Source organism: Stegastes partitus, unplaced genomic scaffold (assembly GCF_000690725.1).
Source record: "Stegastes partitus isolate 25-593 unplaced genomic scaffold, Stegastes_partitus-1.0.2 Scaffold489, whole genome shotgun sequence".
Taxonomy (NCBI): Eukaryota; Metazoa; Chordata; class Actinopteri; family Pomacentridae; genus Stegastes; species Stegastes partitus.
Genome location: NW_007578220.1, coordinates 88,182 through 101,990, shown reverse-complemented (window position 1 = coordinate 101,990; position 13,809 = coordinate 88,182). Strand labels below are relative to the sequence as shown.

Below are 13,809 nucleotides of genomic sequence, written 5' to 3'. Positions count from 1 at the left end.
AGTCACTCTGCAGCCACACGGCAGATCTGCGGTCATTTTTTATCAGCTGGACGAGCTGATGATGTTTTGATGGCAGATTATTGTGCTGTTAGAGAAGAATCAGGGAGCGTTTGAAAGGGAAACACAGAGCGTGCAGCCACATCACTTTTCTTCCTGTGACTGATTTGGTGATGAACCCAAACTAACAATAGAAAAATCTTGAGCATTAAGCTGCTTTTGGTTCACATCGAAACAGATTAATAACCTTTCAATGTGTGTATTCAGTACTTGTGTTCTTTCTGTGGTTTTGCACCTTCACAACCACAACAGAGACTTAAAATGATCATTTTCCTAAAATAATAGTAAAGAAACAGAAACATAACACCATTAAAACTACAATACACAGGAATGGTCAACAGTAAATCCTCCTTCAGCACATTTCTTGTGTAAAAAAATACAGATAACAACGAATAAAATCACAGAAAAAATATTAATAAAAACATTAATACATCCGGCCAAAGCTGTAAATAATGTCCACATCTTTTGCATTTTCATAAAATTACACTTTTTCTTAACTCTATTTAAATAAGCAAAAATAGCATTTTACATTTATTTGCCATTTTCTGAAGAAAAACTCTGTATGTGAATGATTGAAAAGTAGTCAACACATTTGCTAACTGTTATTTTACATATTTTTGCTGTTTTGTGAGTTTACAGATCGTAAAAGAAAAATATTAATTTATATGTAGACTGTTAAAGCAAGCAAACAAGCTGTAAAGTCCAGCTGAAAAATCACTATTTTTACAAATCGATATTAAATTATTTTTACCGTTTGTGATTGTAAAACATGGTTTCACTGTATTTCAATCGGTAAAAACATACACATATTTCTAATATTTGCTGTTATTTGGAAGGAAAACTAACGTACATGAAGGACTGAAGAAGAAAGAAAATATGTCTTTCCATTTAGACACTCAATAAAGCTAAAAAACACAATAACATACCACAACTGTACATGATGTCCACGTCAAAAATATGTATTTTTACAATTAGCAATATGATCTTTTAAAATCCCATTGTTTCCCTGTAGTTAAATCAGCCAAAATATCACAATTTATGTATTTTATTTGATCATTTTTAAACAAATATTTTCCTTTTTTCTTTAAATGTACACTTTTTTCTTTCTTTTTAAAAACCTTTTATTTATTTATGTACTTATTTATATTACACTGTATATTCAGAACCTTTTTAAAACATTTTATTTATTTCTTTATTTGCTTGCCTTTTTTTTTTTGGTAAAGATGTTTGTGAAGCATCGATGCTGTGACCAGAACAGGTGAGCATGTGCAGGTTCACATGTCTCATCAGGATTACATCTGAATCCCGACAATAACACAGCCAGCATACTCCGTGTGTGTGTGTGTGTGTGTGTGTGTGTGTGTGTGTGTGTGTGTGTGTGTGTGTGTGTGTTAGTGTGATATTTTGGGATTCCTGCTCCAGTTGCGCTCGGAGCGCACGCAGAGGTCGCTCCGGGTCGAGGACGCAGGGGGGCGCTGCAGCATCAGCCTAAAAGCCTCCCTCCGTCTCTTTCTTCGGTCTCTCGTTCCCCCTCCGGTATGACACGGGAGGAACCGGCTCTCACCGTCGGAGACCCACTGAGCTGTGACAGCTACAGTATCACGGGGATCCGTCACCAAAAAAAAAAAAGAAAAGAAAAGGAAGCCAAATCTGCAGCAGCCTACATTATGTGACAGGAATGAGGACATGGTGTGTTTGTTCATCATCTGCTGGGGCTGTTTCATCACACTGACATCACTGCACGGAATATTCTTGTGGGGAGGAACAATGTCAGTGTTTACCTCCAGTGCTGCTCCTGCTGGAACTCTTCGTCCCCCCTCTCATCTCCTGAAGTTTGCTTCCCACCTCAGAGACTATATTTAACTGTCTGCGTTCACATGAGGCGTCTGCTCATCCCCTCCTATGATATCCCTCAAGATATTTATATCTGTACACTGACATGATGTGAATTATAAGAGCAGAAGGACACACAGTCCATAGGGGTAAGTTAAGGTATCCAGGAAAAAAAAGGTTTCACTACATAATGCCACACAGGGGGGAAAAAAAACAACAACAAGCAGTTCCTACTACAGCAAATGTGTCAAAATGATTATGCCTCTCTAAGCTGGTTTATTTTATTTATTTTTTTTCATAATGTATCTCTTTTTTTTGCCGGTGTTAGCCTGTGCAGGATCCAGAGGGAGAGAGAAAAGGGGGCAGTGCTGTGGTGCTGCTGACGTGAGAGAGAGAGAGAGAGAGAGAGAGAGAGAGAGAGAGAGAGAGGAATGCGCCGCTAATGAGAAAATGACGTCAAGCTGGAGTGATTACAGCCCGGAAGTAGAGCGTGGTCACGTTGGGTGAGCTNAACAGAAATTGTAAGACACTTTTTTCCTTTGGTTCTCAGCCGGATAAACGCACAAATAACACGTCGTGCGAGCTGGATCGAAACCCTGACTGTAGGTACTGCATCGCTATTAAAGCTAAGAGAGCGGGCGGCGGAGAGACACCATGGAGTCCTTACGAGTGTTTTGGTACGGTCACGGTTTTCTTATCTTAAAGATTTATTTTACAAAATGAAATCAGAAGAGTAGAAAAATACTTCTTCCATTGAGTTTTAAGAAGACGGACATTTCTGTTGCTGTTGTTTTTGATGCAGGGAAAGATATCGACGCGTTGGTGTACATGGCCTTCATCATCCCATTGGGGGTCACTGCCCTGGCGGTCTTGACGTTTATCTGCTGCCGGAAGTATGTAAAGACGACTTTGTTTTGCTTTTCATTTTAGTCTGTTTCCTATTTGCCTCTAATACGACTCTCTCAATGTACAGGAATATAAAAAAGATCTGCCCTAAAATCATAAAACCTGCAGATTACATCAGCGACATCATCAACAACAACAATAAGGTGAGCGTCTCGACAGAAACAAGAACGAACTGATTACATTTTGGTGATCTAAAGTCACCTCGTTTTTGGCTGTAACTCAAGGATTCATGTGGTAACTGTGGTAAAATTCCACATACTGATATTTTATACTCAAGTGGTCAAAGATCAACTTCACCGTGACATTATAACAAACACATGCAAGGTGATAATTGTAGTTTTTGGGGTTTTTTTTAAGTCTTAACTCTTCCCTGATGGTCTTATTTTCTTAAACCCAATTTTACATTCCTCTATTTGAATGCTTAATAACATTGTAAAACTATTGTTCATGACTTCAAGAGCCTCTGTAATCAAAGAAACACTTAAACTTATTTGCACTGAAAGCAATTTTAAAGCTTCTTAATCTATCTTTTTTTTTTTTTTGCTTTATTTTACAGTGAACTTCATAAATTAAGAATTGTAAAACTTTTTAAAATTTTCATTCCCATGCTTCTTTTCCACAATTGTGCCAAAATTCATGTCGATAATGAAAAAGACTGTAACACAGGGCAGCTTGTTTCACACGTGGATAGAGTGTGGATCCTGGCATTCACACATAAGTGCAGGGATACATTTTTAAAGGATTAGTTTCAGGACTGTAAACGCGTTTGCCATCTTTGCCCAGACGTGCAGTAGATACGCCTGCACAGTTAAGTCTGAAAATCCAAAGTGTAAAGAAGACATGCGTTCTCACGTTTTCTTTTATGTCTTCTTTTTTTTTTTCCCCAGGGCACGGTTTGGAACTTTCCTATCCCAGTAGAGGAAGAACACACCTGTGAAATCACTGTGATGGATCCGCAAGTCTACACACCAGATTGCTGACACGTCTCTGATGCTAACTCGCACTTTGAGTGAAAAAAAAAACAAAAACACGTTGGCAGCTGCGTTCGCACAAACCGTGCACACACTGATGCAGCTGAGATGCCGACTTCACACGGCTTAGCAGCTGTTATTTACCGTAGATTGAGTAGGTTCCACTGAATGACAATTCCTCACCAGGACGAGCCAGCGCATTACCTTGAATTCATATTCACACCAGCATTTCTAAAACAATTCGCGTTGCATCAAGCCAAACAATTACATCCAAGATCACATTTTATTTGCACTAAATGAGCTCAGCATTATACATTTTTGCACCAACAACTACTTCTGTGAGCCCTTTTCGGACAGCAGAGCCTGAGTGGATAGGACAAACTTAGGCTGAGCAGTAATCATCAGGTATCCCTGGAGTCGTTAAAGCAATATGGTTGCATTTTTTTAAAGCATTAACCAGGCGTTAAATGCTGAACATTGGCTGGTCCGAGGTTGAGGGAATGTTTTTTACTGTTTATATGACTGTTAATTATCATAATCTAGGCACTTTTATCCTTGTGTTGTTCAGGTTTGTCACCTGTAGTCCCAATGATGCCAATGCAAAAAAAAAAAAAAAGAATATGTGTTTTTAGAAATGTATAGGTTTATTTTTGATTCAAGCATTAGTTTGCTTTTTGATATCTTCCCCAGAACAGCGGACCAATCTTCTAAGTTTACCCTGAAACACTTGCTTTTTTCTTTTCTTTTTTTTCTTTTCTGTGAACATTATCCCTGTTGGTGCTTCCATACTGTTAAAGCTATTGTACGTCTTATTGCCAGACATTACGTGTCGCTCATTTCAACGACAGACTCCTATTGAGTCTAAAAATGGGTGACTCGGAGAGGACTGAAGGCCAGTATGAACCTACTGACCCTGTGAACAATTCCCCAACGAGCTGTTGGACAACATTGCCCATTGTTGGACGATGGATTAATTGCACTTTGGCATGACAAACTGGGCTACCCTAAAGAATCACACTGATTCAGGTAGACTGCAGCGGATGCATATTTTAATGACTGATCATTTAGCTTTGACTAACCTTCTATTTTTTCAGTAGGACTTTAGAAAGATTGTGCACTTCATGTGTTTTCAGATTGAGATAAAGCTTGTTGGTCTTTTGTCTGTGAGCATAAGAGAAGCATTAAAAAAAAAAAAAGCTTTTAACCACCTTGATAAGCTGCTTAAGGCCCCAAATGCCCGGATTGTTGACCAGAGGTTTGGTCTGGTTTCCAATCACTGTTTACCTGCTAGACCACCAAAAACTAACTACCAAGCTAACAAGGATGCTAAACTTCGGAGATCATTAATGTCACAATTAGGACTTTTTGGAATATTTTGATTTATGTAGTTCATTGTCTGCAGGAACAGAAAATAGCTCAAGGCCTAAAAGAGACATCCGCCAGCAAAATACAGCTAAACCAGTTGTTTTTCAACTCAAGGGCAGCAAATTTATCACAAAACTGGGCTGGAACACCCTTAATTCATCGCTTTTTATTGTGCAAACTCAAGGTCGAAGCTCAAACCTGCACTTATGGTTCAAATAAATTCTCCAATGATTTTCTTTATTTCTGCTTCCAGAACAGCCCTGAGAAGTTTGAAGAGCTAAAAAAAAAAAAAATCACCTGAAGGTTGTGACATTTGCTCTCTTTAATAGTGCACAAGAAGACAGCTCCAATGAATGTACGGTGTTTGAAGACACCCTGGTAACTGAAGATCTTAAAGTTGTTTTGTATGGAAGGTAGACTGAAGCCTCTTCAACAGACAAAGCGCCTGTTGAAGGGCGTAAGAATAAAACACTGGCGCGTGAAATAGTTCCTAGTTTGAATGTTTGGATGACATGCTGGTTATAACGCTTCTTATAAATTGTTTATTATTCACTTTATGCAGTTTTTTTTACCCTATGTACATTTGCAGATGTTCAGAAAGACAGGGGCCAAAAAGTGATCGCTAAACTATGGGATGAGGTGCAGGAACATGACACACAAAATGCTTTTGTTTGAACCTTGGAGAGAGTTCACCTCCTCAGAAAAAACATCTATATGTACCTTTGCACAAAGACAGGAAACATGGAAACGGAAGAAGAAGTCTGTATTTGTCACCGCTACATTGCAGCAGAATAGAATTTTCTTTGCATAACTCAAGCTTTTTGGAGAAGTGTGATCAGAGCAGATTTGCTCTTGGGCCTAAACAACGGCTTGTGTCCAGGGCCACAACCGCTGATTCACCGCTTCTGTGCAAAGGTAGAAATGTCTTCCTGATGTCTCACTTGCTAAATCTATTCACAAACTCCTCTCTTACTGTTTTCTTGTCTCATCATGTTCCCTCACTAGTAAATAAACAGGTTTTTTCTAGTTTTGTAAATATAGTACCAGTAGAAATGATTACCTCACTATATTCTGCATTAAAGATTTGCTTTGAATTTACACCATGTTTGTCACTTTATGAATAGTTTGGACAAAAAAAACAACACATTCCTGTCATACATTATGCTTTTATGAGAGAAATTTAGTTTGAGAGACTCGCTGGTAATTCACATTATCAGCACACAAAACCCAGAAAGAGGAAATGTCACAACATTGAACAGTACGTGAAACAACCCGCAAAGCCACTTCTGCATTGACTTATCTCGATGGCACAACAGTTTGACAGCAGACCCGTCCGATTTGAGATTACTTTGTTCAGTAGATTGGAACAGAAACCAAAAGTGAGATCGAAGAATTGTCTTGTGTCTGCGGTTTATTTCGGAGAAGTTCCAGATTTCCTGATTATAGAGAAAGTGTGAGCAAGCACTCCTTCTGTAACGGTAGCCTTCCAGAGAATCTGCAAAGTTTCTTCAAACTTGCTGAATTGTGTGGCTCAAATGTGTCAGAAACTGAAAAACCGCACGTATAAAAATGTGAAAAGGCTCATTTCGAGTGCTAATGTTCAAATCTAGATTTTTTTTTTTCAGTGCTTCATTTGTCCACATTGATTTTTGCTGACAGATTCAATCCTTATTGCCTTAAAATATCCCAAAGGCGCTCTGTTGAGTTTAAGCACTTGTCCAGGTCATAGATTCACTGTTTTCTGCTTGTGTGTTTTTGATCATTGCCACGCTATAATATTCCCTTTCTGCCAAGCTTCTGCAGGCTGGGAGTGTTTTGCCCTCACGCAGCACCGTGTCAGCCCACTCCCACTTCCCTGTCAGGACTGTGGATCCACTGTGGTGCCCATCTGAGCCGAACAAATTCATCCCGACCATCATCTGATCTAAGAATTCGCTCTCAGGCTTCTTTTCATCTTCTGCAAGTTTCGTCTTGCGCCAAACGGCAAGCGAGGTCATTTGTCTCGGAAGCTTTCCACAGAACAAACACCAGGTTAACTGATTTTTTCAGAGCTTTTCTGTGTAACTGGCACATTGTCACACTTTTTCGGAGGACAGCTCTGATTAGTGGTACCACAACTCATTCTACACCTCCTGTTGTTGCTGCAACTTTCGACTCATGTTTTTTTCCGCTGGTCACTGATCTTCCTGTGTCCTTTTTCACATCTGTGAGGCTTTACAATCATATTTCTCACTTTCTCTGGCAGTTCTTTTCCATACGGAGCCATGATGTAGACACGGTTCATAGGTGTGAGACTGTTGTATGGTCATGTGATCAGGCTAATTGGAAATCACAGCTTTCTAACTCAGTTGTGACAGGTGGAATATTAACTGTGGGGTCTGTATCTTTAATATAATCTTTCTGTTTTGCTTGTACATGAGAAGAAACACTCAGCTTGTCAACTTAGAAGTTATGGAATTATTGCAAGTTGGAATCATCTGACAAATCAGTGATTATTCCCAAACATGTTGTCGTTTTGATGTCCACTAGCTCACATTATTCCTTTGTTATGTTCTACAAAAATAGCCGACATATAACAAGCCACATTGTGATTCAGTGTCTGAGGATTTCTTTCAAAAATAGCCGCCTGTCTAAAGCCCAGATGTGTTGCGCTCATTGTCCAGTGGAATTTCACAGTTTCCAATTCATTTTCCTCTGATTGTGTGATATGCTGCCCATCGCCCAGCTGCACGGAGGTGGGGGACGACACACAAAAACCTGGATCTAATTCTGCTTGGATGTCCTTGAAAAGTCCACACAAGTGTGTATGACATGAAATTAATGAGGCTGTCACAGTCTGGTGTAGGGTGTGTGGAAGGAGGTGCGTAATTGGTTTTCTGATGCAACCCTGGTGTAATCCCAGTATTATTCCATCCAGCTGAGGAGAGATTTCCACGAAAGACCTCCACACACACACACCTCCACAACCTAAAATCCATCAGACTGCGAAGAGTGAAAAAGACAATAAATTAATATCATCATACATCTTAAATGTTTCAGACGTTTAAACAGGGAAATCAAGCCCTTTCTCGGCCCGCAGTTGATTTAAAAAAAAAAAACGCGTTTTATTCCCGAGAGGCTTTATATTTAAGCGATAATCATTTTTGTTTATAGATTTCGCAACAAAACGATATATATTTCAATAATTATAGCTTTGTAAATATAATTGTAAGATGCAAAAACGAGAAACCCGCAGCTCCATTTTGGCTCTTTGGAGCGACAAGCTACCGTCAGTTAAACACGCTTCCTGTTAGCGGACTTTCAAAATTAAAGCCTCGGCTGTATTAATTAAGGCAACTTTTATTACAACTCAGACCATAATAAAGCTGCCTCAATAAACATGTTCTTACACTGGGAAGTATTCCTATTAAAGATGCCAGTTCATTGTCATAAATTAGCACCTGTTTGGCACCCAAAAGTCTCACTGATCCAAATTCCAAGATTTTTAAACTCTTGCAATATTTGTATAGCATTGAACAAGTTTCAAGTTAATTCAACCTGAAATATGTAGCTTTGTTTTCAGATCATTCTGCAAGTAAACAACAACAACAACTGTCCCATTTGACACCTGTTAAACTAAAAAAAAAAAAAAGAGTTGAAATAATTAGGCCGATATTGAAAAAGTAATATCTGTCAACATTGGTAAAAAAAAAATTTCCGACTATAATACAAACCAATAAAATAATTCCTGGATTTCACTGGCATTTAATGACACGCAAATGATGACGACGTAAAAACTGAGTTGTGAAGTGTGTAAACAAGTGTGGCTGCAGCAACAAACATATATCGGTGTCGGTTGATATCGGAATCAGAAATTGAGATTTGGACAATATCAACACATCTGATATTGGCATAAAGCCAGTGATGTAAATAGTACAAGACTTCCCATCATTGTTCAAGGATTAAAGCTCTCCAGAGACTCTTCCTTTGTAGTAATCCATTTGGAATCTGTTTGTGTCACACTGAAGATAAGCTAAGTCATGTTTGTTTCTTTGCGTTGATGGAAAGATTGTCACACTGGTTCTGGTGACGATTGTGAATTTAATTCTATCCGCACTGAGTACTAGTTTATGATTGAGTGCAATATTGAAGAGATTAGCCTCATTATTGAAGCTATATTTATATTAGTAGAGACTTCTATTTTTTACACCCATGCTCTAAACGTTCTGCTGCACTCCAGCCAGCTTGACGCACTTCCCCTCTCAGCGCGCTGCAACAGCGGCCTCTGGTGGTCGGCGCCGGTACAGCCAACATGTCGGCTCAGAGTGGTCCTGATGCTGCAGGGATACAGAGAGCGACGATAAGGGGGGGATGTGAGGTATGTAAACCGTGCTAGGCCCGGGTTATCCTGGCGCAGTCTCTGTGGCGCAATGGAATAGCGCGCTGGACTTCTAATCCAGAGGCTCCGGGTTCGAGTCCCGGCAGAGATGAGTCACTCTGCAGCCACACGGCAGATCTGCGGTCATTTTTTATCAGCTGGACGAGCTGATGATGTTTTGATGGCAGATTATTGTGCTGTTAGAGAAGAATCAGGGAGCGTTTGAAAGGGAAACACAGAGCGTGCAGCCACATCACTTTTCTTCCTGTGACTGATTTGGTGATGAACCCAAACTAACAATAGAAAAATCTTGAGCATTAAGCTGCTTTTGGTTCACATCGAAACAGATTAATAACCTTTCAATGTGTGTATTCAGTACTTGTGTTCTTTCTGTGGTTTTGCACCTTCACAACCACAACAGAGACTTAAAATGATCATTTTCCTAAAATAATAGTAAAGAAACAGAAACATAACACCATTAAAACTACAATACACAGGAATGGTCAACAGTAAATCCTCCTTCAGCACATTTCTTGTGTAAAAAAATACAGATAACAACGAATAAAATCACAGAAAAAATATTAATAAAAACATTAATACATCCGGCCAAAGCTGTAAATAATGTCCACATCTTTTGCATTTTCATAAAATTACACTTTTTCTTAACTCTATTTAAATAAGCAAAAATAGCATTTTACATTTATTTGCCATTTTCTGAAGAAAAACTCTGTATGTGAATGATTGAAAAGCAGTTAACACATTTGCTAGCTGTTATTTTATATATATTTATTGTTTTGCTAGTTTACAGATTGTAAAAGAAAAATATTAGTTTACATGTCGACTGGTAAAGCAAGCAAACAAGCTGTAAAGTCCAGCTGAAAAATCACTATTTTTACAAATCGATATTAAATTATTTTTACCGTTTGTGATTGTAAAACATGGTTTCACTGTATTTCAATCGGTAAAAACATACACATATTTCTGGTATTTGCTGTTATTTGGAAGGAAAACTAACGTACATGAAGGACTGAAGAAGAAAGAAAATATGTCTTTCCATTTAGACACTCAATAAAGCTAAAAAACACAATAACATACCACAACTGTACATGATGTCCACGTCAAAAATATGTATTTTTACAATTAGCAATATGATCTTTTAAAATCCCATTGTTTCCCTGTAGTTAAATCAGCCAAAATATCACAATTTATGTATTTTATTTGATCATTTTTAAACAAATATTTTCCTTTTTTCTTTAAATGTACACTTTTTTCTTTCTTTTTAAAAACCTTTTATTTATTTATGTACTTATTTATATTACACTGTATATTCAGAACCTTTTTAAAACATTTTATTTATTTCTTTATTTGCTTGCCTTTTTTTTTTTGGTAAAGATGTTTGTGAAGCATCGATGCTGTGACCAGAACAGGTGAGCATGTGCAGGTTCACATGTCTCATCAGGATTACATCTGAATCCCGACAATAACACAGCCAGCATACTCCGTGTGTGTGTGTGTGTGTGTGTGTGTGTGTGTGTGTGTGTGTGTGTGTGTGTGTGTGTGTTAGTGTGATATTTTGGGATTCCTGCTCCAGTTGCGCTCGGAGCGCACGCAGAGGTCGCTCCGGGTCGAGGACGCAGGGGGGCGCTGCAGCATCAGCCTAAAAGCCTCCCTCCGTCTCTTTCTTCGGTCTCTCGTTCCCCCTCCGGTATGACACGGGAGGAACCGGCTCTCACCGTCGGAGACCCACTGAGCTGTGACAGCTACAGTATCACGGGGATCCGTCACCAAAAAAAAAAAAGAAAAGAAAAGGAAGCCAAATCTGCAGCAGCCTACATTATGTGACAGGAATGAGGACATGGTGTGTTTGTTCATCATCTGCTGGGGCTGTTTCATCACACTGACATCACTGCACGGAATATTCTTGTGGGGAGGAACAATGTCAGTGTTTACCTCCAGTGCTGCTCCTGCTGGAACTCTTCGTCCCCCCTCTCATCTCCTGAAGTTTGCTTCCCACCTCAGAGACTATATTTAACTGTCTGCGTTCACATGAGGCGTCTGCTCATCCCCTCCTATGATATCCCTCAAGATATTTATATCTGTACACTGACATGATGTGAATTATAAGAGCAGAAGGACACACAGTCCATAGGGGTAAGTTAAGGTATCCAGGAAAAAAAAGGTTTCACTACATAATGCCACACAGGGGGGAAAAAAAACAACAACAAGCAGTTCCTACTACAGCAAATGTGTCAAAATGATTATGCCTCTCTAAGCTGGTTTATTTTATTTATTTTTTTTCATAATGTATCTCTTTTTTTTGCCGGTGTTAGCCTGTGCAGGATCCAGAGGGAGAGAGAAAAGGGGGCAGTGCTGTGGTGCTGCTGACGTGAGAGAGAGAGAGAGAGAGAGAGAGAGAGAGAGAGAGGAATGCGCCGCTAATGAGAAAATGACGTCAAGCTGGAGTGATTACAGCCCGGAAGTAGAGCGTGGTCACGTTGGGTGAGCTTTTATTTTTTTTTGGTCACTTTTGAAATCACTTTATTTCAGTCATTGGGGGGTACATCAAAAAGAACTTTTTACATTTTACTTTTATTTCTTAACTATGGTGGGGGTATTTTCACAATAAAACACAGGTTTCTTTTTAGCGGTGGATCAGCGTTGGATTTGTTGGGTTTTTCATGTACTGTAGGTTAAGCTCTACAATTTATAACACCATGGCTACATTATTAGATTAGTTAAGTTATTCTCTATAATTATTAACAATGTAGGGCCTTAGCTTTAATTTGCATTAAAGTAAGGGAAAGTGGTGGTCCCTAATATGCAAATTATTCCAGCAACACCATACAATAAATAACAATGCAGGGTCCAATATTTACACTTGTTAGGCTACTTCGTTAAGCTTTTTTCTTCTCTTCTTTCTTTTTAACTTGTGCTGAAATGTTGACTGAACTATTCTATCTTGTTTTATATCGTACGTTCGGGATCTTGTTCCCTACACATAAAGTTGTTATTATAATTATTATTTAAAGAAACATTACTATTTTCTTGCCACCACAGTCACCACTAAATTATTCCAACACACTTGAGGAAAAGAAAACGAGCCGATTCAGTGATCTTTGGTCCACATGTAGCTTTACTCTCCACTACTGGGAGTACAAACACCCCAAACTGGTATCGAGAGGAACTAAAAAGTGCATTAGCTTAAATAAAATTCTGCCCACTTTGCATCCTAGGCCCACTAGTGGATCTTCAATTCTCTCCTCAACCTGTCTTGTGGACTTGCACAATGTCTTCTGAGCAAGCAACAATTAATGATAACATTAGTCCCAGAAGTTTAAACTACTTTTTCTGCACCTAGACCCTGGGATTAATTTAAAAGCTTTTAGATATATTTAGCAAATAAGTCCAGTTATGAAAAGAGCCATAAAAATAAAATGTATTATTGTTATTGTTGTTGCTGTTGTCAGTTCTACACAGACATCATTCTTATCGTCATTAATAAAAAAAGGTTTAGGAAGCAACGTTAAACCGCTTCCTTCAGTTTGCATTTTATTTTGAAGACCATAACCGGAACTTCCACGTTGTACCGCCGTCAGCTTCACCTCCTCAGAGTAGAAAACGGACTGTCGCTGGAGAGCAGAGGAGAGGAGAGGAGAGAGGGATAAAAAAAAAAAAAAAAGAAAAAGGGAAAAGCAGTGAAATGGTGTAAAACCAGAGCGAGTCCAGCCCGAGTGAGGGGACGAACGAGGAGGGACGACGCAGGAGGATTATTCTTCTTTGTCTCCGTGTTGTTAAAGTCCGTAAACTCCCGCTTTTTGATGCTGTCCTCACGGAGGTCTGAGCCAATAACGGACTTATTGGTCGGCTGAACCATGCAGAGGCTGCTGCTCCTGAGTTTGCTGCTGAGTTTCCAAACTGGTAGGACGGAATTTTATTCTGGCTTTCTGAGCGAATGAGCCTTACATTTGAAAAAACATTAAAAAACGCACTGCTTGTTTTTTTTTTTTTTTTTCTTTCTTGTGTGTGTGTGTGTTGAGGGAAGAGAAAATATTTCACAGCAGACGAACCGCAGCGATGGATCACCTTAGGCGTGTGCGCGCGCGCGTGTGTGCACGTGTGAACGCGCACCGCAGCAATGGATCAGTTTAAAAAAAAAATTCTAATGATGATGGCTGTCGCGCGCCTCCTATACATATATATATATATATACATATACACACACAAGCTGGTGCGCGATCGTGTGCGCGTGCGTGCGTCCAACTTGACTGGTGCCCACGCGCGCGGCCTAAATGACCTTTTTTTTTTTTTTTTGCGTATGAC

The 13,809-nt window shown here is 39.2% G+C and overlaps 1 protein-coding gene, 1 long non-coding RNA gene and 1 other non-coding gene across 4 annotated transcripts in view; all 3 read left to right on the top strand.

The window, feature by feature from the left end:
* The first annotated feature begins 2,407 nt into the window (after window positions 1-2,407).
* LOC103361150 (uncharacterized) lies at window positions 2,408-6,230 on the top strand. Its single transcript, XR_520390.1, has 4 exons — window positions 2,408-2,567; window positions 2,693-2,783; window positions 2,864-2,939; window positions 3,684-6,230. It is a non-coding gene; the product is annotated as an uncharacterized LOC103361150 (long non-coding RNA).
* Window positions 6,231-9,527: 3,297 nt separating this feature from the next.
* Window positions 9,528-9,601, top strand: trnar-ucu (transfer RNA arginine (anticodon UCU)). Its single transcript has one exon. It is a non-coding gene; the product is annotated as a tRNA-Arg (tRNA).
* A 3,510-nt stretch (window positions 9,602-13,111) lies between these two features.
* The window catches only part of kirrel1a (kirre like nephrin family adhesion molecule 1a), a 32,031-nt gene continuing 31,333 nt past the window's right edge, over window positions 13,112-13,809 (top strand). Inside the window, exon 1 of one of the 2 annotated variants that reach the window (XM_008287159.1) lies at window positions 13,112-13,407. In XM_008287159.1, coding sequence (XP_008285381.1) covers window positions 13,362-13,407 — 46 coding nt within the window. In that variant the 5' untranslated portion in view covers window positions 13,112-13,361. The remainder of the gene's footprint in view (window positions 13,408-13,809) is intronic. The other variant, XM_008287160.1, reaches the window with a different exon arrangement.